We start from the raw sequence: 25,012 nt of genomic DNA, 5'->3' as shown, positions 1-25,012 counted from the left end.
ACATTAAACTGAGACAATCAGAGTAGCTTTTAAAACAAGGTATATATTATGGTGTTGCGAAATCGACTCTCCTCGTGACATTCTGAAGCAACGACTTTCATGAGTAGTCCCTCGAGCACCAATATGATTTAAAGAAGATTATTTTCACTTCTCCATTGTAATCATACAAGTTTCTTTTCGCAGTGTCGGTCTAATGATGTTATTTTTTTTATTAATCACACCCCCTTCATGATTACCAATTTTATATATCTTATGAACCCTTTTGATATAACATGCTACAGGAAAGGTTTCCTTTAACAAAATAATTGGTTGTTATCTGTATTGTAACTAATGATATGTAACTCCAATGATACATGTTACGGGAAAGGTTTCCCTTAACACGATAATTGGTTGTTTTTAGTATTGTTACACATTACAGGAAAGGTTTCCTTTAATAAGATAATTGGTTGATTTCTGTATTGTAACTAATGATATGAAACTACAACTAATCAAAGATCCCATCAGTATTTCACTCTAAGCTTACTGATTTGATGGCACAGACGTTTTATTGGTTGACTGGCATTCTTGTTTACAATATTTATTGAAGTTTCACGAGTTTACCTCTGTATAGTCGATTTCTCTCTTTGATTTATACAGGATTGTTAACAAACGTCAAGTATATGTTTACTCTTATTTATTCTCCATTAGATCTTTTTAAACTTTTTGTCTCGGCATATCCATACTCATGCAAGGTAAGTTTTATTTTACTTCAAATTTTCACGAAAGTGTTTATTTTGTTCAAATTATTTTGTCCTTTGGTATACTATTGTTGTAAAACCAATGTTCATTGTTCACACTTGTATGAATAATTTGAAAAAAGTGGAGATTTTTGGTGTCTTTGAAGCTATTTGCGCAAAAATGTTCTTGTATGATATGCACTTAGAAGAAAATGATATGTTCAAAATGCCAACCCGTAACAGCCTAATTAAGAACTTTTTGGTTATAATTTGTCTTTAATATGGACATTAAAACCAAATTTTCGTGTTTTGCAAACGTCTTTCACAGCAAACACATTCCAGCCACTTTAAGTAGCTAATTTTACATTTGTGTATACATGTGTATTTAATTTGTACGCATTTCCTGAATTCGATATTTGTGTTCGGCGCAGGATATGTGCACTCTTTTCGGAACGCCAGGATTGACCAAGTTGACACCCTTTTTGTTGAAGTATTGTCTGAACATGGATTTTGTAACATGGATATCTTAACGGATTTTGAGAGCTTTATGACGGTTTTATGCTGGTAATTCATTGCCGTAACTGCTATCAATTTTGTTCCCATGTGAAACCTGTCTTATTGATAAAGAATGGTTTCTATTTGTGTTCAGTATATAGTGCGAGTCGTGCCATTCATCATTCAGTATCGTATATAGCTGGAGAGTACGGTCAGAGTGTTACAGTTCTTCTATTGTTTTCTATCGCTTGTCTCAGTAGCTTGGATTACATGTTACATAATAAAGGTAAGAAAAATACTTATCTTATAACAAGGTACACTTTTATCTTTAAAACATCCTTTTTACCTTGTGAAGTAGTTGCACAAAACAAACTCATTTTGAGATTCAAATTCGCCCATTAAAGGCATGTCATGAATTTTATGATTCTATGGAATGCTATTTTTGCTTAACAGGTACTTCTTTTTTTTTTGATCTTTGGATGCAGTTTCAAATGATTTGAGTTTTGGTATGAGATTTTGTGTGCGCTAAGCCAATGGTATTTTACTTATTGTTTGAGTTACTAGAGTTTGTGTATGTTAAGCTACTAAGTGGTCTTATTTCTGTAAATGTAACAGGGAATTCTGAAGCGTTTTGCTTCTATCAAGGGTTTTCAGTTTTAAGGCACTAAACGATTTTAATGCTGTAGTCGCAAACAGCTGGATATTTCTTATGCTTTTCTGCTGCACTTTTGAGGTGAGTTATAAGATTTGATGTGTGTTTGGCCACTAAACAATTTAATGCTGTAGTTGAAACAGGGAATTCTTACTCATTAAAGGCACTTCGTAGACTTTGGTTTCTATTCACATTGTTAGGCGATTTCTTATTTTTTGCAATTGGTTACAAGGTAAGCCTATATCTGTTGTAAAAATAATGCCTAATTTAACCGAGTTGTGAGTCCGTGTTTAGCATCTAACCATTCTTAAAGCACCTTGTTATCTCTTTGTTATCTCAAATATTTGGTCTAGTATTTTATTCAGTATATTTGTTTAACGCTCATTCAGATTGTACGATTTGCCATAGCCGTAATTACATTAGTAGAATTTTCAGATAAATCAAACGCGTCTGACTGAGAAACGAAATTGTAGAGATGTATTAAGTCTTGATAAGGATCAACTTCACCTCAGTAAATACAGTATTTGCTTTTATGATAAGAGCACATATTGACTTGTTTGCGTTTGCAAAGATCGATTTAATATAAACATAGTTTATCAATATAAGTTCTTAGCACAATAGCGCAGAGGTTTTTAAGTGCGAAATAAGGAAAGAGGAAAAAAAGGAAAAAGAAAACAGGTACCAACAATCCGAAGCGAATCACGAAAACTAAAATAAAGGTCAGGCAAATTGGTAGCAGCCATTGAACTGTTCATATGAGGAAATAATATACCAGTCATAAAAGGGGAAATATTTCACAATGAAAAGTGATTTTAGGTGTCTTGAAAAGAGTAAGTATACACCGCCTGGTGCCACACCAGCAATCATTGTAAAGGCATTTCTAACAATAACTATAAGATACTGGCGTTTGTAACAGATATGTTAAAGGCTAATAAAGAATGTTTAACATTAATAACAGTATTATTCATGGACAGTCAATGGTCACGTCTGGAAATTTCTACTATACAAAAGATATTAAGACTTGTGATTATAGTATTTTATAGATAATAAGAAAAACTCATACATGAATACTTTCTGTTTTAAGGGAGTTTTACGTCCTATGTTCTGCTCCTGTTTAGGTGATGAAGACGAGCAACCCCACGTACTTATTAAGCCATGAAAGAATACTTGTCAAGATGGCAGCATTAGCCTACCCCTTTTTAATTACTTGCTGTCGAAGGCTGGCTGGTTTGCCCGAAATTTTCCCACGAATTTTACGTTTTTTTCTCGGTTTACCTGTGTTTTCGGGTTGTTGCCCGATATTTTTTCGGTCTCTCCTACGCCTTTTATTCGAATGTTGATATAAGTTGTTAGCACAGTGAAATCAGTTTTCAAATACAAGAAAACCATTATGAAATCAGTTTCAAATGTTAATCAGTTGTAACCAAAGTGAAATCAGTTTCAGACACGGGGAAATCTTTTTAAAGGGACAAGTAGGTCATTTTTTTTCACCAATTCATACTTTAGTCTCAGGAACTGTTTTTTGTGGCTAAGTTAATCAGTAATAGTATTCACAGTTCACCGTCGAAATCTGAGCCTTTAAATTATGTGTGTCCAGAATTATCTGCGTTTTAATATTGAAATGACCACTAGTCAATTTAAGATACTCTATAATATATAGTAAAAAAAAATACACAGGAATAATGAGGAAAATTCCTAGTTTCAAGTATTTTTGAACAATTTATGTGATTTTCGTACATTTCTAGTACTTTTGAAGTTTATTTACATAAATTCAAGACTAAAATCAGTGTTGAAGCATCGATTTGAACGACGCCTCCAATAGCAGATGAATTCACAGTCGTTTGGAAAGAAGAGTAAAAAATGTTACTGAATTATTCATCAGCTGTCTGAAAATCCTTTATTCATTCATGATTCTAATTTTATTTACTCATCCTTTGAGAATTGGAAAGTTTCAAGCATTCATTTCATCGCAAACTGAAAACTATGTTCTCGATCTAGTTATTTTAGTTATTTACCATATATTGATATAGTGTGTGCGAGTCAGGCGACACCCTGTACCTTTGATCTCTTCAGAATAATGTCGTTTTTCGGATGAGACCACAAACCGATATCTCGTGTCCTACAGGATGTGTATGCATTGATACGAAAAAATGTAGACAATGCCGCTCCTCTGGTAAAATTTCCCTTATTGCAAACTCTAACGGCATTGTGCGTCTTCAAGAGCTCAATCAGCTGCAAAAAGACTCTCCGAAAGACTTTCGCGTGATATTTTGTTTTGTAATTGATCGAGATTTAATAAAGCAACCAATAAAAAAGTAAAGCAACCAATAAAAAATTAAAGCAACCAATAAAAAATAGTGACGAAAATATGAGTCGACTGTATCAAGGGCCAGGATCCAACTGGATCCAACACCTTTGATGCACCAATTAGATCAGTCATATCAATCATAATGAAGTATTTGTAAATGAAATTCTGTATAATTTATGCCTGTTAGTAAGTCATGTTGATAAGGCCTGCTTTTTAAAACCGTCTGTTTATCAAATTGTTTATACGAACGCAATCACGATATAGATAATAATATAAACAATTTATTCATTTTAAAATCTATTTAGATCCTAGATGTAGAGTTAAGTCTAATCAAAATATAATTACTGCTTCTACAAATGATAAATAAGATTGGATGGACGATGGTATCTGGTAACTTGTTTACGTTCTCTGAAGTTCTGGTTTCAATGTCTTAATGCCGAGATAGTTCCTTTTATTGGGGGTTCAGTGTTTCAACTACCACAGGGACTGGTTGAACCGAATCCACGGCCCCCCTCCCCTAGGGTGTCCACACCCTCAGAAAAATTGCTGAATTGCTGGGAGAGTGGCCCAACCCATTAAGTCCAGTAAAGTTGAGCCACTGTTGGATTTTTCAACCAGGTTTCGCACTTTCTGTGATAAAGTTCGGGGAAGGTGGCCTAGTGAGTAAGAGGTTTGTTCTCTGACATGAAGGTTCAGAGTTCATTCCGATATAGGTTAAGATGGTTGTGCCAGTGGTGCTGTCAAAGGAATTGACATGATAAAAGTTTTTAATCATTAAACAGAAGACTTGTGCCACAATTTGCTTCATTGCAAATTGCAAGATGTTGACAGTCTTTTATAGCCCAATATTCGTCGTAGAAAGACCAAATGCAAATCTCTGACTAATCCTTTGGCATATTTTCTGAACCGAGATGGGTGTATGTGGACTTCACAAGTAACACATTAGACTATATATTCAAGACTAAAAATCAACGCCCCAAAATGGCACACTTGTCCCTTTAAGTTACGAAAAAGAGTAGAAGGTAAACCTCCATAGCGTCGACTAGGACCTCCTGTCTTAAATTTTCGGGACCATGACTGTGAAATATAATCTAAAATAACAGCCCGATACAAGTACCCATGCACCCCACCCCTAGCATATGCCACTGATAATCAATTGGATTATAAGTTAGAGAAATCATGCAATGTAGTTTCTCTAACTAATACCGTATTGATCTAAATAAATCAATGAGACTCTATAGTTTATTTAGTAGAAATTCAAACAAACTACAATATGTTCATATAGTCCTATTATTCTCTAATGAAATCTACTCGACAATGTCGTTATTATCAAACACGAAAATATTTATAGGAAATACAAATTATGGCTTACTTTCTTTTTTGAGTTATTTTGGAGATGCTTCTTCTGTATCTATTTACTGTAATAATCAACTGTTAATTCTCACGTTAAAAAGGCAGTTACAAAATGCCCATTACGTAAGCCTTTTAAATAGTTTTGGCGTTCTAAAACATTAGCGGCGGGATACTTTAAGTTAAAGGTAAGGAGGTACATTTTTTTCTGGACATTGGTCTAGAGTTTTAATTTTAACACTTCATTTTCCCATCCTACTTAAAAACAGACTGCCCCTTCAAACAAAATTTGCTTTTTTATAGACAAGTTTATTCATTTACATGTGTTTGCCTCCTGATTACGTATAAGGATCAAAACCATAATTATAAAAAACCAATATCATAATATATGCATATATGAGAAATTGTCATGCTCTGTCGCGTCGGAAAGAACATAAATATAGTCGATGAAAATAACCACAAAGAACTCTTTTACTCAATTAACTCGATATCCAATGTCATTTTATGTGTTAGTAATTTCAATGCTTTGTCGAGTGTTAAAGCACAAAAAGTCATTCCAAATGATTATTTAAAATTTGTGCTGTTCAATGTTTAAAGGATATCATTGCATATTTTTAAAGGGACAGCTTGACAAATCGTACCTTATAAAGCCTCAGAAACAGTATTATTTAATTTTAGCCAGGCTAATCAGTTATAGTCTTCATAGTTCACTGTCGAAATTTGAGCCTTCCAATCCATGTGTGTCCAGAATTATCCGCGTTTAAGAGTTAAAATGACGACTCGCCTTTACTTGAGACGATATAGAAAGAACAAATATAGAAATAGAAAATGAAATTTATACATTGCTAGTACTTCTGACGACTATTAACTTATATTCAAGGCACAAATCAACCCCCCAAAATGGCTATCTTTTTCCTTTAACCATTGTCAAGAATCGTATGATATATATAAAAGATCAGAATAGCCTTGAAAACAGTAAAAAAAATATCACAATTTCTACTAGATGATAACAGCTCGAGGCTAAAAACTTTTTATTCTGTATTTTATAATCGTGTTATAGGATTTAAGGAGAATCTCAAAATAACTTCAAACAGATAAGATGAGAATGTAAAGCGATCGGTCGCCCACAATACAAATATGAAAAAAATAGTTAATGAGAGCTTTATTCAAGAAGAAGCTTCGTCGGATGTAAAGCATTCATTACGCCCACATTGACCTTCGGGTGGTATTGTAGATATTTTCAAGGATCTTTCAGTGAATAATCTAGGCCCAGCCAGACTTGACTATCCAGAGGGGCAAATAAAATATCCACAGGGGCCATGATGTTATGTGTTTAGTTGCAGTAATGGAATTGGTCGGTTGCATTGTTTCAGGGGGCAATCAATTTTTCCTATGTAGCGTGGAATAATCATAGGAGAAAAAAGAATTGACCATTGACTCTGCTAATGGACAAGAATGACAATAAAATAATTCTGTTATATATTTACATTCCCGAGGCCAACTCTAAAAATCTTATTGAATGTATGCATAGTAAGTATTGTGGCGGGAGTTGCCGAATTCCAAATGATAGAGCAGTAGGCATATCACAATATCATAATTCAAAAAACGTCTATCTCATACTGAGTCTGTCTATAGATACGGATTCTCAATCTCGGAGGGGGGGGGGGGGATTGCTGTAATAGTAAGAATTTATAGGGTGATGAGGTAATGAAATCTATTAAGGATCCTGAAAGGTGTAATAGAAAGAAAATGGTTGAAAACCCCTGGTAATACGACGATGTTTAAATTTCATTCACAAGGATGGACCCTCGGAATCATTATTCTGTGAAAAGAATTTCTCTGTAATCTGGATTATCAATTTTCCTTACGATAAGATAAGGTCGATGATAGAGAAAAGTTTTCAAATCTATAATAAAGATGTCAATTATTTATAAATTTAAGTTTCGCTTGAAAAGAAATTCCACTGTCCGCTAATTTTTGTTTCATTCGGCCGATAGGTCAACTTACAAAAAAGGAAGAACACCTCTTTTGAATTCTCGAATTCACATTATATATGGCGATTTTTATTAAGAAATAATAAGCACACCGAATAGCACATTTTCAAGTAAGCTCTTATCATTTTATACATCATTTTTATTCAAAGAAATATTCATCATTAAAAACTGAATCATACAGACTGAGTCATAAACATACAGTCAATTAGGCGATTCATTTTTTTAAAATTAATTACAATAGACACGTAAGATATTATTAAAGTAATTTTCTTAGATAAACATTGCACATCATTAAAACGTCGGTATATGGACAATGACTTTCATTCAAAAGCTAATGACTCATCTTAAGGCGCTTGATTCATCTGAAATCAATTTCGACCAATACACGGATCAAAATTTTAAAATTGAACTGCAGTTTCCCTTAAAGCAATTTTAATTCCATTAACAGACAACATTTATATTTCAAATAAAGAACTGAAACGAAATTTGAGTTTTTGTGTCGGTTTTATTATCTTCGGATTTTTATATGGTTCATTAAAATGAGAAACCTTAAGCAAAATCGGAACGCAAAATATAGAATTGTTCAATTAATGATTAAACAAGACACCAGAGATATCTTGTTTGGTATATTGATTTTCTTGAAGGTGTTAAGTTCAAACTATACATGGAACTGATAGAAATAAGTCAATAAATATACATCAATAATGGTTCAATTGATCGAAAAACCGATAAAAGTATTATTATATTCATTATATAGTACATGAGGTGGTTTAAAGGAGCTTTGTAGTCTAGTTTTGTTCAAGGACATCTAATCCACATTATTCTAAGCACATTTTGAAAACATTATCACAATTTTTCTGCAGAGGTATACACCATTTTTCTTGTATCCCCTCTGGCACCATGTCAGTGTAAACCCCCAATTGTACCCCCACTATAGTTTTAACAAATTAGAAAAAAAAACTATTTCCATCCGTTTTTGCCCCAAAATATGCACCAAATCAATTTAATTTTCGACAATTTTCTTGGGAAAACCATCTCAGACGCTCTATGAGAGGCCTGCGACTATGACGTCTACATGAAGATGCCGCATTTTTGAATTCAGCCTCAACAGTTGTCTCCCCATTACGTCAGTCTGCCCCCTGTTTGTACCGCCATTGTTCATCTGGCATTTCTATTAAATTCCAACTTTCGAAACCATTTTTTGCGCTCGTACAAGATCTGATCTCGAGTTGTCAATTCTCAATGTAACAGGTATGATTTTTGGTTTGTTGTTCCGAATGGATCTCGATTTGACACAATCGAAACGATCGGTTTTCCCAAAATCATGACTATCTAATAAAGATACGTTCAGAGGCGTTCATCAATACCTGATGAGCTCCGTTATGATAGTATGGGGTTATGGAACCATATCTTTCGCGATCATGATTGAGGGTGCTCCGATTTGCGTTACGAATGGACCCCGACATGTATACATCTGCTACAGCCCGACTAACCACGGTGTTCACTTTTTCTTGATTTTTTATTCTATGTTCCCACTATCAAGATTCGCATGTGCGATTGTAATCGTGATCTTAATCGTTTACTAATCACGATGATCCTATTAGATTGTGAATTTTTCCATGATCAACACGATCAATTGTCAATGGAGATCATCGGGAAAATTGATGCTACAGCTGAATGGAAATCAAGACAAAAAGCCAAAAATGTAGAACTATATTGTTCCTTTTGGTTCATTTTTGTATTTGTGATACTGAGTGACCCCTTTAAATCTAGATTACGATTTTGGTTCGATACAATATTGATCAAATGTTATAATACTGTCAATATGATCATATAATACCGCCACAATCTTTAATCAATCTGATAATACACACTACATTATACCAATATTCCATTCATAAAACTTCATATAACACTATTTATTGGCTCTAAAGTTTCTCATATTTCACTATGCCATATTCATAATCAGAAACCAATGTTGTCATAAGTTTCATTCAAATGCAGCTCTGAGAAACAGTGACGTTCCGTACCCCATTTTCAAATTTCTTATCATCGACTTCCTAAAGGCCTTGTACTTTGTTCTAAACTAGACAATTATGTGACCCCTACTTGGCCCCTTGACCTTATGATGCATAGAAATGCCACTTTTGAACTAGAAACAAACAGATTTTTTTTTGCAAAGGTAATAACTTTACTTAAAGGAATAGTAAAGAGGTTTTCTAAATTTGTATGTGTATCGGGGACACTGACAGCATCTATTTATACCATTCTAATTTTCAATCAGATTTCTGTGGTTCCTGTAATTCCACCAAAACTAAGTGCTAAACGTCACTAAGCGCGAAGGGCCTTATATGATACAGAATATTTTGCGATTTTTTAGAAAACCTCTTTACAATTCCTTATGAAGTTCAATGTAAAAGATTCTTAACATTTTATAATATACACTAATAAATAATAAACACTGTGTAATGAATAATATTACTATAAAACCTGACCTTGAACTCATGTTTACAACTTATAATTTTACGTGATCCTCGACTTACGGCTATAAACAAATACTTATATCAATGCATATATTGAAATGCAATTTTTTCAAATAATATACATAATCTCTTAATGAGCGTGAAACTGAGTAACAACATAATTCAAGTTCTCTTTTAATATTTCTATAATGTATGTGTTTTTGTCGTGGGTTCTAATCTTGATCGACGTGTGAAAGTCTGGTGACCTTGAATAAGTAATCTTTCTTCATCATTCCAATCGACCCTGGTGTAAATGAGTACGGATAATCCAACAAGATCCAAGATTAATGTCAAGAGGTTTAACAAAAGATCAAGTGGTGAACAGGATCCTCTAATCATGAAGTTGATCTTTTCGTAAAATGTGGGATGTTTCTTTCTTTTCTTGTTTTAGATAAGATTCATCCTCATCAACAGTAATTAACTAATTAATGACATAATGATTTCGAGACTATCAGAAACAGCAGAAAATATAGAGATATATCGTGATGGTTGATATGAAATCAGGTGCCTGTCGGAAACTTCGTAACATGCATTATCTAATTGGCTTTTAGAGCAACTGTCATTAGAGTTATTGTGATTAACACCACAGATCTCAATTCTGTTCCTGACAACCACAATGTTATGGACATTTATTTTTTTGTATTCGTTTTTAATGAACAGATTTTTAAATATCCTTTGATAACTCTGGTAACTATAGAACAAACAACAAATGTCGTTAAGAAATAGGCTGCCGATTCCAATTCAGTCTGGCACTTCAAACGCCGTATTCTCGAAACTATCTTAGTTCTAGGTGTATTCTCGAAACGAGACATACCATATTTCACCAATCAATAGATTAAGGAGTGGAACTTATTCATAGGAGATATTAATCAAGCACTAATCTGCTCTTCATTACATAGCATGACTTGATTTAGTATTCCTATTGACAATTCATATCTCCAGTCAATATTCCCTACAGAGCAATTTACACTGATTTTAGCCACACTGTACTCGGTCTGTAATAAATCTCGACCACCACTAAATCACCATTAGCATGTATTTTGATGAGGTTAATGTAGGACATTATTCAGATTCTAGCATCGAGTACATTCTGTTGCTGTCAATATGTTTTTGTGTATTTTGGTGATCAGTGAGCTTATCAACTACATCAATTATAGAATTGACCATTCTCCAGATAGAGGACTTCCTTTTTTTCTTAAGATTTCAGATTAAGTGCTGTCGAAATTCTTCTGTATTTTTTGGTGTTTAGCTTGCTGATATAATGTTACTTCATTGTTCAAGTTATCTAATCGAACGCTCTCGGGTTAGAAGACTTTCTGCCAATTTTGTTGCTTTTCTTGATCGCACATATTATCAGGGTACTGTACCAAAATACAGATTTCATAACCATGTACATTCTGTTGCTATCAATATTCTAATGTGTGTTTTGATGATCAGCTCGTCAAAATACTTAATTGTTCAAATTATTAAATCGAACTTTCGAGAGAGAGAACTTTCCCCAAATTATGTGTTTCGGGGCTTGATCGTACACAACGCGGTACTAAGCCGATATACAGATTTCAGCATCAAATACATTATATTGCTGTCAGTAATGTTATGTGTGTTTTGGAGATCAGCTCACTAATATTTCATTGATTAATTTATGGAATCGATCTTTCTCTAAAAGAAGACTGCTTATCTAGATCTTGATAGTACAAAACATGGCGCTGTGCTGAATAGCACCGTAATCTAACTAGAATTGGACATAGAAATACCATGATTGGTAGTAAAAGCGCTAGTGATACGTGAGACAAAGCAAGTGAAACCAAGTATTACGACTAGAATATTGCAATATTTTAGGTTTCTGGACAGAAAAGTGGGACAGAATAGCATTAATAGACTCTTTAATTATAGTACTGCTAGCGTGCACGGGGATTCGGTAGTTATAGTTGCGCCAGTAATGGCGTTACTGAAAGTATATTGCAAACACAGATTTTTTAAAATACCTTTACTAGGTAACTGTGTGTGTGTCATGCAACTATTTATTTCATTGTAAACAAATGTAACACTAATTTATTTTATCTTTTCAGATTGTAAAATAAGGTTATTCCAAACTATCAGCATTTACAACCTTCGATAGGTCAAATCGATCCGATGAAAATCTTATCCTATCCAGAATGCCGGTTGGTAACAACACACCATCGAAAGACCATCTCTTATTATTGTCCAGTCCGGAATACACCGGCCCACCGACATGGGAAGATGTCAGACACAGTGGACGGAGCAGCTCGAACGGCCCCTCCAACCTGAACTACCACACATTACCAGATGAATCTAAAACATTAGCTGCAGTTAAAAACATGACGAATGAAAAAGCTACCAAGAGCACCTTGGTCCTCAGTGTGGCCTTTATGTTCATATTTACGGCGTTTGTGTCATTGCAAAGCCTACAGAGTGTGCTTCATTCGTCAGGTATCGGACTTGTATCTTTAAGTTGTATATATACCAGTACTGTGATTTCCTGTTTATTTGCACCATGGTTAATTAGCAAAATCACCACCAAATGGACCATTGTGGCAGCCTTCGCTGTTATTACTGCTTATTTTGGCGCCAATTTTTTCTCTTCGCATTTTGTACTTATACCTTTTGGAATTTTAATGGGATTGATGGCTGGTCCTTTATGGAGTGCCCAGGCAACTTATATAACAACATTGTCAATCACCTATGCTAAACATATGCAAATGGACGAATGTGACTCAATGATAAACAAGTTCATGGGGTTATTTTATGGCTGCTACCGGAGTAGTCAAATTTGGGGGAACCTCATTTCTACTGTGGTTCTGCACTCCAACGTTTCTTATGGCAATCTGTTCGACAATACGACCTACACCAGACATTGTGGTGCTAGTCAATGTGATATCCATTCCAATGAATTGTCAAATTTTGATATTGTGGTTCCAGATTCCACCAAATACATGTTATTAACAATATTCTTGGCTTGTGGCATCATGGCAATAGTTATAATCTGTGTTCTACTGGACAATACTGAAATTGTCAAAACGGATTTTGAATCCGAATTGAACCTAACGAACTCCGATACGTTGATATCCACGTTGAATATGTTAAAGGATCCTAAATGTTTGCTATTGATACCATTGGTATTATTTGTTGGGTTAGAACAAGGTTTTGTGTTCGGCGATTTTACCAAGGTATGTATAGTGTATTTAGTATCTTTTTTTCATGGGAACTGTATTGCCTCGTTGTTTCTGGTGATTGCTGAATTTCAATCACAGATCACACAGATCGGAACGACGACAGTGGGTGAAAAATTCCATCGCACTATCATTGAAAAAGTTTCACTTTTAGCATGCCGGCGTCGGTTGACGCAGGGACCCAACCCCTATTAATAGCATTAACTAAAAGTCTTTAAATCTTCAATTAACAAGCATTAAATTCTGAGACCCCTCTGTAAGCATAAGTTTAAAAAAATTACTGGTTGAGCTACTGAAATTGTTCTCATTCATAACATTATGGGCTTTTGAATTACCGTGTTTTTCATTCAGTTTATTCTCATACTACTATAATATGTGTACATGTATGTAATGCCTTTTACACCATTACTATTAGAGGACAGCTGTGGCATTTTGGGGGCTGGTTTGAAACTTGAAAATATATTAATAGTCTTCAGAAGTACTAGAAATGTACGAAAATCGCACAATTCCTTTAAAAATAATTCAAACTAGGAATTTTACTCACTATTTCTATATGTCTTTTCTGTATATCATATGGTATCTTAAAATGAAAAGTCGGCATTTTAACATTAAAAACTAGATAATTCTGGATATACGTGGATTTGAAGGCTCAAATATCGATGATGAGCTGTGAACACTATTACTGATTGGCTTACTTTAAAAAAAATTCCCGTTTCTGAGACTAAAGGATGATTGGTCAAATAAAAGATGACCCTTATGTCCCTTTAACATTTTATAAAACTCTTCCATTATGCTGCGTTTGTGTGTCTTTCGATGTTTTCTGAATGAGTATAGGTTATGTTTTCTAAACAGTTTCAGGCAGGTCTGATTAGTCTCAGAGCGTCCTTAATGAATTTAAACAACGTATCATTCCATCTACTATATGCGCGTTAAAAAGGTTAATTAACTTTCTATATAAAGCATGAAACATTAGGTAATTAAAATAAGGAGAAGGGAAGTTATTAACGTCTTACATATTTAATGATGCGATTTACGCCTTCTTATTATATTTACATTATCTTCTTGAATATAGAGCTTCTATTTCCTTCTAAACATTAACACATTGAACAACCCTCGTTCATATTAGTCTACGTATGGAGTTTAATAGGTCCCTGTTAATTATTACTGCTTGTTTTCTGACTATAGAAATATATGTCAACCAAAGTACCCTGCAACTGAAAGCATCAATGTTATTGTCTGAGCAAATTAAAACGTTTTTTGAATTTTTTCGATATTATTTTTGAAAATTGGAATATCAACCTAAAAAGATAGTACTGATAGTCTTAGAATATCTTGGCCTTGATAAAAAAAAATTCTCCTAGAAATTTCAACCCCAAAAGTGACAAATCCTCTGTAAATACAACTTTTGAAGACATAATGTGAGCTCATGTTTGTATTTTGTATTAATGCAAAGACATTCTAAGAATGACAGTACTCTTTTGAGGCTGCTGTTTCAATTCTCATAAAATTAAGACAATAGTTTGTGTTTGAGGTGGCAGAGGGATTGGTTGCTTAGAGATGGAACAGAAACTGACACAAAAGATTAGGGTCATGAAAATAAGTTTTTAAGGGGGGGAAGTCATGATTTTGGATGGTAAGGGCAAATAACCTAATTTTCTTTTGGATTAAGTGCGCAGTTTTTGGTTTATAGGATCCGACTGATTCAAGTTAAGAACAATTAAGAGTTGATAACTTATGCAAGAAGAAAGTGTGTGATTATTCTTGAAGCATCTTCAAATATTATATCATTAATAAGTTATTAGGCAAATGCCAAATCAAGTGAATTTGCCAGACGACAAAATTGATTTGTATTGATTGCCAATCAGTGTTAATAAATACTGCATCAATCAAAATAAAGAAGCTTGTAATTATAATCTGATTGTTGGTTTTGATGCTATTACAGGGATCATTTCCTTCAATTTTGCTACTTCAGCTGATAGAACTCTCGTTGAGTAGCGACGCCTTATTTTGTGGGCATATATCAGTGCTTCTCAAGTGAGATAATTCCTCCAACTTCATCCAAATCTATTCCTCCCCAAAATAAATCAGTCCATTCGTTTTGTCTATTATATGTACGAATATTCGATGTCTGGTAGCCCAAGGACCCATTTCCCCCACACCCACCACTCACCGTGCCTTCATGGGGGAAGTAAAAATAATAATTGGAATAATTTTTCCAAATATCGTTGCCAAAGTTGTCTTCTTCAGATAATCCGGGAAAGATCAATACCAAGAGAATTGTTCGATGACAAGCTGGTTTTTAGTAAATTCTATCTTTCTTTCGTTTTTGTTTTAATAAGACTGCGTTCGAAAATTTCCTACAAAGTATCCTCTGGAGCGCTTGTGGGTTCTTCCTGAGCCAGGGCCATAGACAAACATTGTTATCTAATCTTACAGAATATTTCAAGTTGCCACAATTTCATTACTACTGATTTTCTTTGTCAACTCGAGATCAGGGATAATGTAATGGATATCGAGAAACTGTCGTTTTTCAACAATGACATTAAGAGCATCTTCATGCAATTGTATGGTTAAACTTATCAATTACTAAAGGTGACGAAAACCATTCAATTACTTTCGTACAACAAGATCAATTACTCTTTAGAAGAGGATGTTTACAGCAGTGGGTTTTCAAAGCATTTTTTGTCGAAATGATTATTTTATTCCATATATAGTTTCAATTTAAACCAAGCAAATAGCTAATACATTTGTATTTAGATAAGAATGACATAACGATAACTTTCTAGATTTTTAATCTTCAGTTACGATCAAATAGTGCGGTGATCTTCAAATTTTCATTATAAACATAAAGAGTCAGGTTTGCCATTTTGGGTGGTTGATTTGGGTCTTGTATATTTGTAAATAGTCTTCAGAATTACAGAAATATCCACAAATCGTTAAATTCTTCTAAAGTACGCCAAACTAGGATTTCACTTTCTATTTCCTTTTATGCAATTTCTATATACGGCAGAATCTCAAGAAAGACGAGTCACTATTTTAACTTTAAAACGCAGACAATTCTAGACGGAAAAATAGCGAACTTGTCCCTTTAAACATACAATCTTTTTGTATTGTTTCTGAGGGAAGAGGGGAAGGGTGATCAATACAGCCGTTAATGATGTTAATGGGTGATGCTACGTGGGAAAAGCGATTATGTAATCAAATGCGTTGGAATTATAAAAACAAATGAGACTTGCCATCGTAACAGGAATACGGGTTTTAACATGGTCTTATTCAGAAAGTATGACGAATGGGGTTGTGGTTTGGACACGATGGAGACTTGTGTGCTATTGAAATAAGAAATTAAACCTTTATACAGGTCATGAAAAATCGGCTTTTATTATTTCGATAAATACGGTAAATACACCTACAAATGATTTGACACTGTTACAACTAAGCACACTGCATTTCGCGTTGATCTTCCTTACTTCAAAACCCGCAAAAATCTAGAATCAGATGATGTAAATCTATTTACTGTTTGAAGCAATTTCACGACAGACGTCTGGGCTGTCAAGAGAAAATGTCTTTCAGAAAACATTTGATTTCTTCACCCTATACTAACACAAAGAGACGGTGAAAGCTAATGTTGTAATGTCGAACAAGAGTAGACAATATGAAATCATATAAAAGACATTTAAAAGGTTTCTATGTCAGTATAGAGGATAATGAGACTGTCAGTATCGTGTTGTTTGTCTCTTCATCAGTACTCACATTCCCATTTCGTTCCTTTAATTCCGTACGTCTTTGATTCTTGATATATTTCTTTGAAATTCCTTCTTCAAGCAGGATTACAACCTGTTATTGAGATACATTGGTTCTTAATCTTTTTTTCTGACGAATGTTATTACTGTGGTAAATTTGCTCTCAACCCTTATTGTGATAAGGTTCTATAGGAGCCAAGAGGGTTGGAAACTGGCTGGCAATGCGTTTTCCCATCCCCCATCCAGTTTCAAATTTCAAACCACTGAGTTCTAAAATGCTAGGTGCTATTGCCCTTCCCCTCTGCCCTCTCTCGACAATTATGTGGCCCCCACTCGACCCTTCCACTTAATGCTTCATAGAAACGCCACTGTACTTGTGGTAAATTTGATAACAGTCCCTATAGAGTCTATGAAGATAACTACAATTATTGTTATAAATTTGTTCACAACCCCTATGTAATACCTGGGGTAACCTTGATCACATGAAGATAACTACAATAACTTACTGTGGCAGCAGACCTATTTATGGTAAATTAACTGTCAATTGTGGTAATAGTAGCTCGCAGTCCCTGTTGTGATAACTGTGGTGAATTTAATCACAATCGCTATGGTGATTCGATGAAGGGACAGGTTCGCCAGCAGATTGACCAGAAGTCTCAGAAACGGGAATTTTTCAGCTTAACTTATCAGTAATAGTGTTCACAGACATTTCAGCCTTCAAATCCACGTTTGTCCAGATTTATCCGTATATGAAAGTTAGCATGATGACTCGCCTTTTCTTGAGACTCTGTCATAAAGACCTACATAGAAATAGAAAGTGACAATTCTAGTTTGAGGTCTTTTTGAAGGAATTATGCGATTTCCGTTTATATGTAGTAATTCTGAAGACTGTTCACAAATATTCAAATCAACGCCCGAAAATGGCCAATCTGTCCCTTTAAATAATAATCTCGCAGTACCTGTTGACTATTGTACTAAATGTTATAACTGCAATAAGTTTTCTTACTTATCTTGGGAATGCCAACAAATCAATTTTAAAATTCTCATCTATATGTAAAGATAATCATATTGTCATATATAAATTTACAGCATTGCGAATGATACATAAAATATAGAGTAATTTTATATGTTTGTTGTCGTTTAAAAATGGGTTAATGCGTTTTCCTTCCTCAAAATAACTGCATGAAATAAGAATTTAAAATATTGGACTAGAATATACAAACATGTAATTTTAAAGGAATGATAATGAGTTTTCTTGTCATTGTCTATTTCAATCATCTTTATAATACTCATACCGTTGCTTAATTAATGGAATACTACCTCTTAGAACGGACATAAAATTTAAAGTCTCAAACTTGATCAACCAGTGTATATATTCATCAGTTGGACTTAACAGTTGCCATGACTAAAAAATAGTTTCTCTATATAAGACGATATTAAGATAATATTTATTGCATTAAATGTTTTGATACCAGGTAAGTCTATTGCTGAAAAAAGACTCTTTTTGACTAAGTTAAAAAGTTGCATTTTTTGTTCATACTTCTGTAGTCGATCTGTAGATGTGAATGGTTAATCCGGGAAATATCAATGCCAAGAGGTTGGGCTAAGGAATGGCTGATAGAAAGATTACACGGGCACCTCATTCTTTCTTTCTGGGCTAATGAGGTTAGACTACGCAACAATGCGCAATTTTGGCTTGGCAGCAACAATAGTTTATCTTATCCGATATCTGATTGTTCCAAGCATCTTTACTAAAAGCAGGACCATAGCTACTGGGGGTAAGGACTATGCACCCTCTAACAAAAAGGACCCCCCCCCCCCCCCCTACCGTTAAAGAAATAAATTCTGACAACCGACCAATTCCATTACTGCAACTAAACATCATACACCATTGCCCCTCTGAATAATCTACGAGCCTGATAAAAAGAGTCCCCTGTTTGTTGTTCCACACCCAAACGATATGCATCAGAGACATGGGAAAACTCAGTTGAGAACGGCATTGTTTGACCCATTCTGGGATTAAACCTCTGATCTATGGATAAGTCATCTCGCTGAGTCACCCCGACCCCATTTATCGAGTGATATCAAAATAGTTGCTTGTAGATTGGAGTGGCATTTCAATCGTAGAAGCCTTAAATATCACGTAATAGCATCGATAGTGTAAATAAAAACATCTGATCTGTTCACTGTAAAAGCAATTTGTTTACCCATGAGACTAAAGATGCATGCATCCATTATAGAAAACGTATTATTGGAAAATAATCATACAGACTTCAGTTCTCAAGAAAATCGATACGGCAATGTTATCTATAAAAGATAAATTAAAAAGCCACGGGGCATCCAACGCACAATTCCACAACGTTTATATATAGGTTTTGTATTATTAGAGGAAGTGCAAACTAATTGTAAATGGAATGTTATGATAATTATTTCAACATGATTGTACTGATCAATTCTGGCTAGAGTTATAGGTTTATAGTGCACAGAATCACTGGCGGTGCCAGTCTTATGGACATAATAGAAGGACAAATGTAAATATCGTTGGTCTGAATATTGAAATATCGTCTTATCAAACTGTGTATGGTGTACAGTCATTATTGCTTTTTAATTTGGTTTGGGAGCGCATATCCTATCTCAAAGATGAAAAAATCATCGTCTCTCTGGTAATTAGCTTGAATAATGCTGATGGAGTTGTCAGGTCAGAGTTGCGCTCGAGGCTTACTTGGAACTAACAAACTAGAAAGGTTTTTTATTAAGAAGAGTTCGTTTTTAATATGATTTTACCAAAAATACACTCTTCAAATTGTGCTACTTGGATCTGTAAAGGTTTTTGATTGAAATGTTATTAGCGAAACTGCCAATATAAAGTCAATAGTCGTTGATGGAATGGAATAAGCGAAGTGGCTTCCAAAGTCATTTTCCTTTTTCCATTAAAATCGAAAATAAAAACGAAAGTATAAGAACGTCATTACTCTTGGGATCAGCGTAAAGTCAAATTTCATTAGAAAATTTGCCAGGTTTTCTCTCTTTCAGAATTTGAAATGTTGCCATTAGAATAAAACATTATAAACAATTTGAGAAATTCGGTCAAGTATCTTATTTGATATCAGCTTTTATATCACTCTATTAGAAAATTACAATATAAAAGCTTTCTACTTTACATAATGTTTGAAAATTTTATGGTGCTTAACAATAATTACCTAGAGTACAATGTTCACGCGAAATAACTTTCAGAATCCATGTCTGGGTAGGTATTGCCTTGTCCTTTTTCCAAGAAAATTAAAGCTTTCTCTACTGGTAATAGCTCTTTAACTTTCAGAACAATGTGCGTATTCAGTGTCGACGCCGATGTGGGCACAAGGGAGGGGGACAGAAAAATATGATTTTTATAATATGGTTTTGTTCCCTAACAAGTTTTTTTCTTTAACTCAAATCCTCCATGTGAAACCTGAAGTTATCCCCCACCCCCATTGGTTCCTATTGGTACCCTCAGTTCAAGTAAGCTAGCCTCGGACCTTACATTGTATATAGTGGGGGAAGCACGTGCAGTATCTCACCGTGGAATAGATTATGCTACAGAGAACATTTTTGAGTTATATTATAATTCGAAAAAAAAGTATTAATTATACTTTATAGCCTCGAACAATGGCTCATAGACATTTCAAGAACATGTTGTTTATATCAAACAAAGGCTAGAGTTCTATAATCTTTCTGATAGGAACTGATAACAAAAGATTACCGTCGAGATAACAGCAATAAGCATGTTCTAGAAATATCAAAAGGAAATAAAAGAAAATTCTATGATTCTTTATATAGAATAGTTAATCTCCGTGGAATAAAACGCTTAAAGGGACAGATTCGCCATTCCTTTGGCCAATCGTACCTTAGTCTCAGAAACGGGATTTTGAGCTGTGTAATCCATTTGTTTACAGAATTATCCGCGATTGAAAGTTACAAGACGATTCGTCTTTTCTTGATAATCCACCATATATAGAAATAGAAAGAGAAATTTCTGGTCTGACATATTTTTGAAGGAATTATGCGATTTTTGTACTTCTGACGACTATTTACAAATATTCATGGCCCTAATCAACCTCCGGAAATTGCGAATCGGTTCTTTAATATTTTGCACGGAATCTTAAGAATTTATCTCGTGTTTCATGTAAACATATATAAAAGATTGTGTATATTTTGTATATGTTATAATTTAAAACGAGAGTATGCGCCCGCTACAAAATAACACACAATTTTGAAAAAAAAAAAACATGTTTTCTTTTGTTACACACATATAGATTTTCTATAACATATTAAAAGATATAAATATTTATAAACCGTTTTGTATTTTCGAGTAGGCCTAATGTTTATTTCTCGAATAGTCCTAACCTAACCCTAACGTTCATTTGTAGCTCTGCTTTGCCCCTTTCTTTAACGAGTATGTTAAGTTGAGCGCATCCAAGACAGCTATTTGCTCTTTCCTCTAGCTATACCAAGTATGATTTTACCATACCAATTAATGTTATTACTGAAAGCAAATCCTTTAAATGTAATAAAACCTCAAATAACACATTACTATGAGTGATAACACTGTCAAACCAAAAATACATTCTTGTGGGTTGCTCTAGTAATTTATTGAATGAAATGGTTTTCTACAGGAAAAGTGGAATTGGTCGAGACGAAATCGATTTTATTAAGATAAATCTTTACACAGAATGAATTGCCTTGTATAAATTCTCTAACATATTGGGGGCAGTGAATCAATAGCGTGATCCCTCAAGGTTCAATCAACAAGACTGGAAAATTTGGTCGAACAATTTATTACTATTTACTTTTACCATAGATCTTGTTTAATCTATGAGTAATGTTCTTACGCCTCACTGATTGCTTCTGTGACTTGATTACTGTAGCCCCATTACCGAGATTAGCCCCTGACTTTGACTTGGAATGATTGGTAGAGACTAAAGAATTTTCTTGCCTCTTATCATAAGCTGGGTTGGTGGGGGCAACAGAATTTGGGGGTTGCTCTATTTAAAATGATGAGAGTTTTGAAAATGGAAGAAGGGAGGCAGGGGTGTGGGGGTCCTGACAAGCGTCCGTTTTAGAGGGCCACGACCTCAAGTAGAATCAACAGCGAACACTAAAAACTATCATCCAAGATTTAAAGGCTTAATATTTTATTTTACATCTAATATAGAGATCAATTTCAGCAAGCTCTATCAATTTTTAGCATTGAAATTCGAATTCAGGTTCTGGTGCAACAGATCTTTTTTGATCGACCCAATTTAATGTAGCGCAGTTAAAAGCATTTAGTCTAATCTTATCCCACTTGGCATATTTGAATTTAGAATATCTGAGAAAAGACAACGTTCGTAACCTTCGTTTGTACAGTATGAAAAGAATTATCGTGGGCCTCTCTGACTTAAAAAATAGTCATATTGAATTAAAGACGCCATTTTGAAAATGGTAACTATTCATTGTACATCTATTTAAATAACTTTTATTTTCTACATTTCAGTCGTATGTAAACTGTACTTTAGGAGTCAATGGTATTGGTCCTTTATTGGTTTGTTTTGGTACAGTTAGTTCAATATCCTCCTTAGTAATTGGCTTCATATCCAAACATATCAAGCGATTTGCCTTCATTATAGCGGCAGCCATTTTTAATATTGGTTTATTGATTGTTTTATGGTTATGGCGCCCTCTTCCTATTGATATCCCCAATTTCTATGTAATTGCTGGATGTTTGGGATTATGTGATGCTATCTGGCAGACACAGACATATAGTAAGTCATTTAGCTCTCAGGTTAATGGTCTTTGGCTTGATGCCGGGTCCAGTGATTTGCCTGTCCGTTATGTTAGAATTATTGAACTTAACGTTAAACGGTTTGATGTACTTTGCTAACGCATTAGCCTTTTTGGTAACCAAACGACTAATATGCTTGGATGTTGACAGATTGCATCAACTTCGGGAACCATTAAGTGAAAATGGATCTCAATTGAACGTCAAAACACTGCTATCTTATACCTCTGAACTTTATTCCCTTCATCTATGTAACCAGATACATCTAACTAAATCTATGAAAAGATAAAAGCAATGCGGAACCATAATCGAACAAATGATTTCCAAATTTCTTGGTATTTTAAGTATGTGGCAATAGTATAATAGCCTTCCTGACTATTTCGTTAAGCCATTTACAATACTTCACAATAGCTAATCCACACGGTTTCGCCATTTCTATACTTAATTATTTCAATAAGACTAATTTCCATTTTTTATTATCTTTCCAGCTTTGTTCGGTGTTCTCTTTGCTCACAAACAGGAAGCTGCGTTTTCTTCATACCGGATGTTCCATGCTACTGGATGTGCCGTTGCCTTTGGTTACAGCTACTTCCTGTGTGTAGAGACGAAAGTTTACATCATGGCTGCCGTCCTAGCTATAGCACTATCGCTCTACAGTATTATTGAAATAAAATTACAAATTTACAATAGACAGTTGAAAGAAATTGTGGCTTTATAAGTAAACTATGAACGAACTAACGAAGGAAAAATGAGTGAAGAATGACGATTTTCATTTGGAATGAAAAATTTGCAAAAATTGGAATTAGGCTAAGGATTAATCTTAAAGCTAATGAAATTTTTATTGAAGTTTCAAACATTTTTTCACAACATTATATTTTGGTTGGAGGCATGTTGGATTATGCATTTACAATAATTTTTTTTTAATTTTTTCATTGCGCCAACGTTCGGGCTTGTGCAAATCTGTTCAAAATGGGCTACGGTATTACAAGAATAAGATATGGAAACTTTGCATTGAAAATGTTTCATCCAATTTCCATTTTTGCTGTAGACATTTTATAGATTTAACTCGAGAATGATTTCAATTTCATTCTCCAAGATATGATTTATCTTTCAATGTGATTTATAATAAAACATTTTCAGTCGATTTTTCAATTTGAATTGAGATCTACTTTCAAATCCCTTGAAGGCAACTTTAAAATTTTAAAAGTTTTTTTTATCTGTTAAGGTTTTTTCTTGTTTCGTAGACGCTACCCGGAGTGCCAGTGACTGTAATTATTATGGTACTTACTGATCGAACGTTAGCAATTCCTTTGACAGTTACAAATATATCTTCACACGAACTCCGTCTAATACCTTTACATCTTTAGGTACTTTTCTTGAATTTTCTTGGCATATAGAAAAAAAAAAATTTCGTCTGTTAATCAAAACAGAAGTTCACAACGCAGACGTGAATTAACAGCTTCACGCGCAGCCATATAGTTCATAGTCTTTCCGACGAGGGCTCTGATTGGTTGTGTTCCCTAGCATACAATCCAGTCAAATCGCCCCATTTACAATCTTTCGTGATAAAAGAAAATTGCAGAATGATATCGAGGTAGAAGGCAAAGTTTGAATTACCTTGACATTGCGAACATGGATTTGTGTAAAACGTGCTAAAGATCGAATCGTGAGTACTCGTGCTATGTTAAGTCAACTAGTACTCCCGGTAGCATACTACCTTGACAAAGCGAAGCTGATTCAATCCTCGCCTACACTAGAACTTAAGGGGGATGTAAGCAGACAATTTATTCTGTTGAGATCTGCTCTAATCCTTGTCTTATCTCCAATAGTGCGTTCTAATCCAGTTCATTTCTCTTACGGAATGGTCTAATCCACGTTATCCTCAAGAGACGAGCCGGAAATTGGCTTAAAGTTAGCTAGCGAGTCCATTAAGTCGTATTGACAGTTTGGCTATTAGAATTCAGACAGAACATCTTCTAATTCTCCAGTGCTCGATTTCTAACTGTTTAATGAAAAGACTTGTCGAGAATCCGAAGATATTAAAATCTACTATCTTGAGTCACTACGACCTTCTGGTTTACAATGAAAATAAATATATCACTCCAATTCTTAATTTAATTTGGAAAATTAAAGGAATTACTTCGAATGGCTACATCGAGATTAAGAAAAAGTTTACTGAAGAGATGGATTGTTAATTTTCTTTTTCCTTTTCTTTTTGAATTTTCAACCGAATGCAAAACAAAAGGA

At 34.3% G+C, this 25,012-nt stretch overlaps 1 protein-coding gene across 1 annotated transcript; it reads left to right on the top strand.

The window, feature by feature from the left end:
* Positions 1 to 7,270: 7,270 nt before the first annotated feature.
* LOTGIDRAFT_236145 (hypothetical protein) lies at positions 7,271 to 23,917 on the top strand (the record flags this gene model as incomplete). The annotated part of the gene is made up of 4 exons (XM_009066363.1): positions 7,271 to 7,287; positions 12,418 to 13,225; positions 22,481 to 22,748; positions 23,254 to 23,917. The coding sequence occupies 4 exons, from the start codon at positions 7,271 to 7,273 to the stop codon at positions 23,481 to 23,483; spliced, it is 1,323 nt and encodes a 440-aa protein (XP_009064611.1). The 3' UTR covers positions 23,484 to 23,917.
* Between the last annotated feature and the right edge of the window lie 1,095 nt (positions 23,918 to 25,012).

This window comes from Lottia gigantea, assembly GCF_000327385.1.
Source record: "Lottia gigantea unplaced genomic scaffold LOTGIsca_76, whole genome shotgun sequence".
NCBI lineage: Eukaryota > Metazoa > Mollusca > Gastropoda > Lottiidae > Lottia > Lottia gigantea.
Note: the sequence above shows the minus strand (reverse complement) of the source record. Positions and strands in the feature narration are given on the sequence as shown.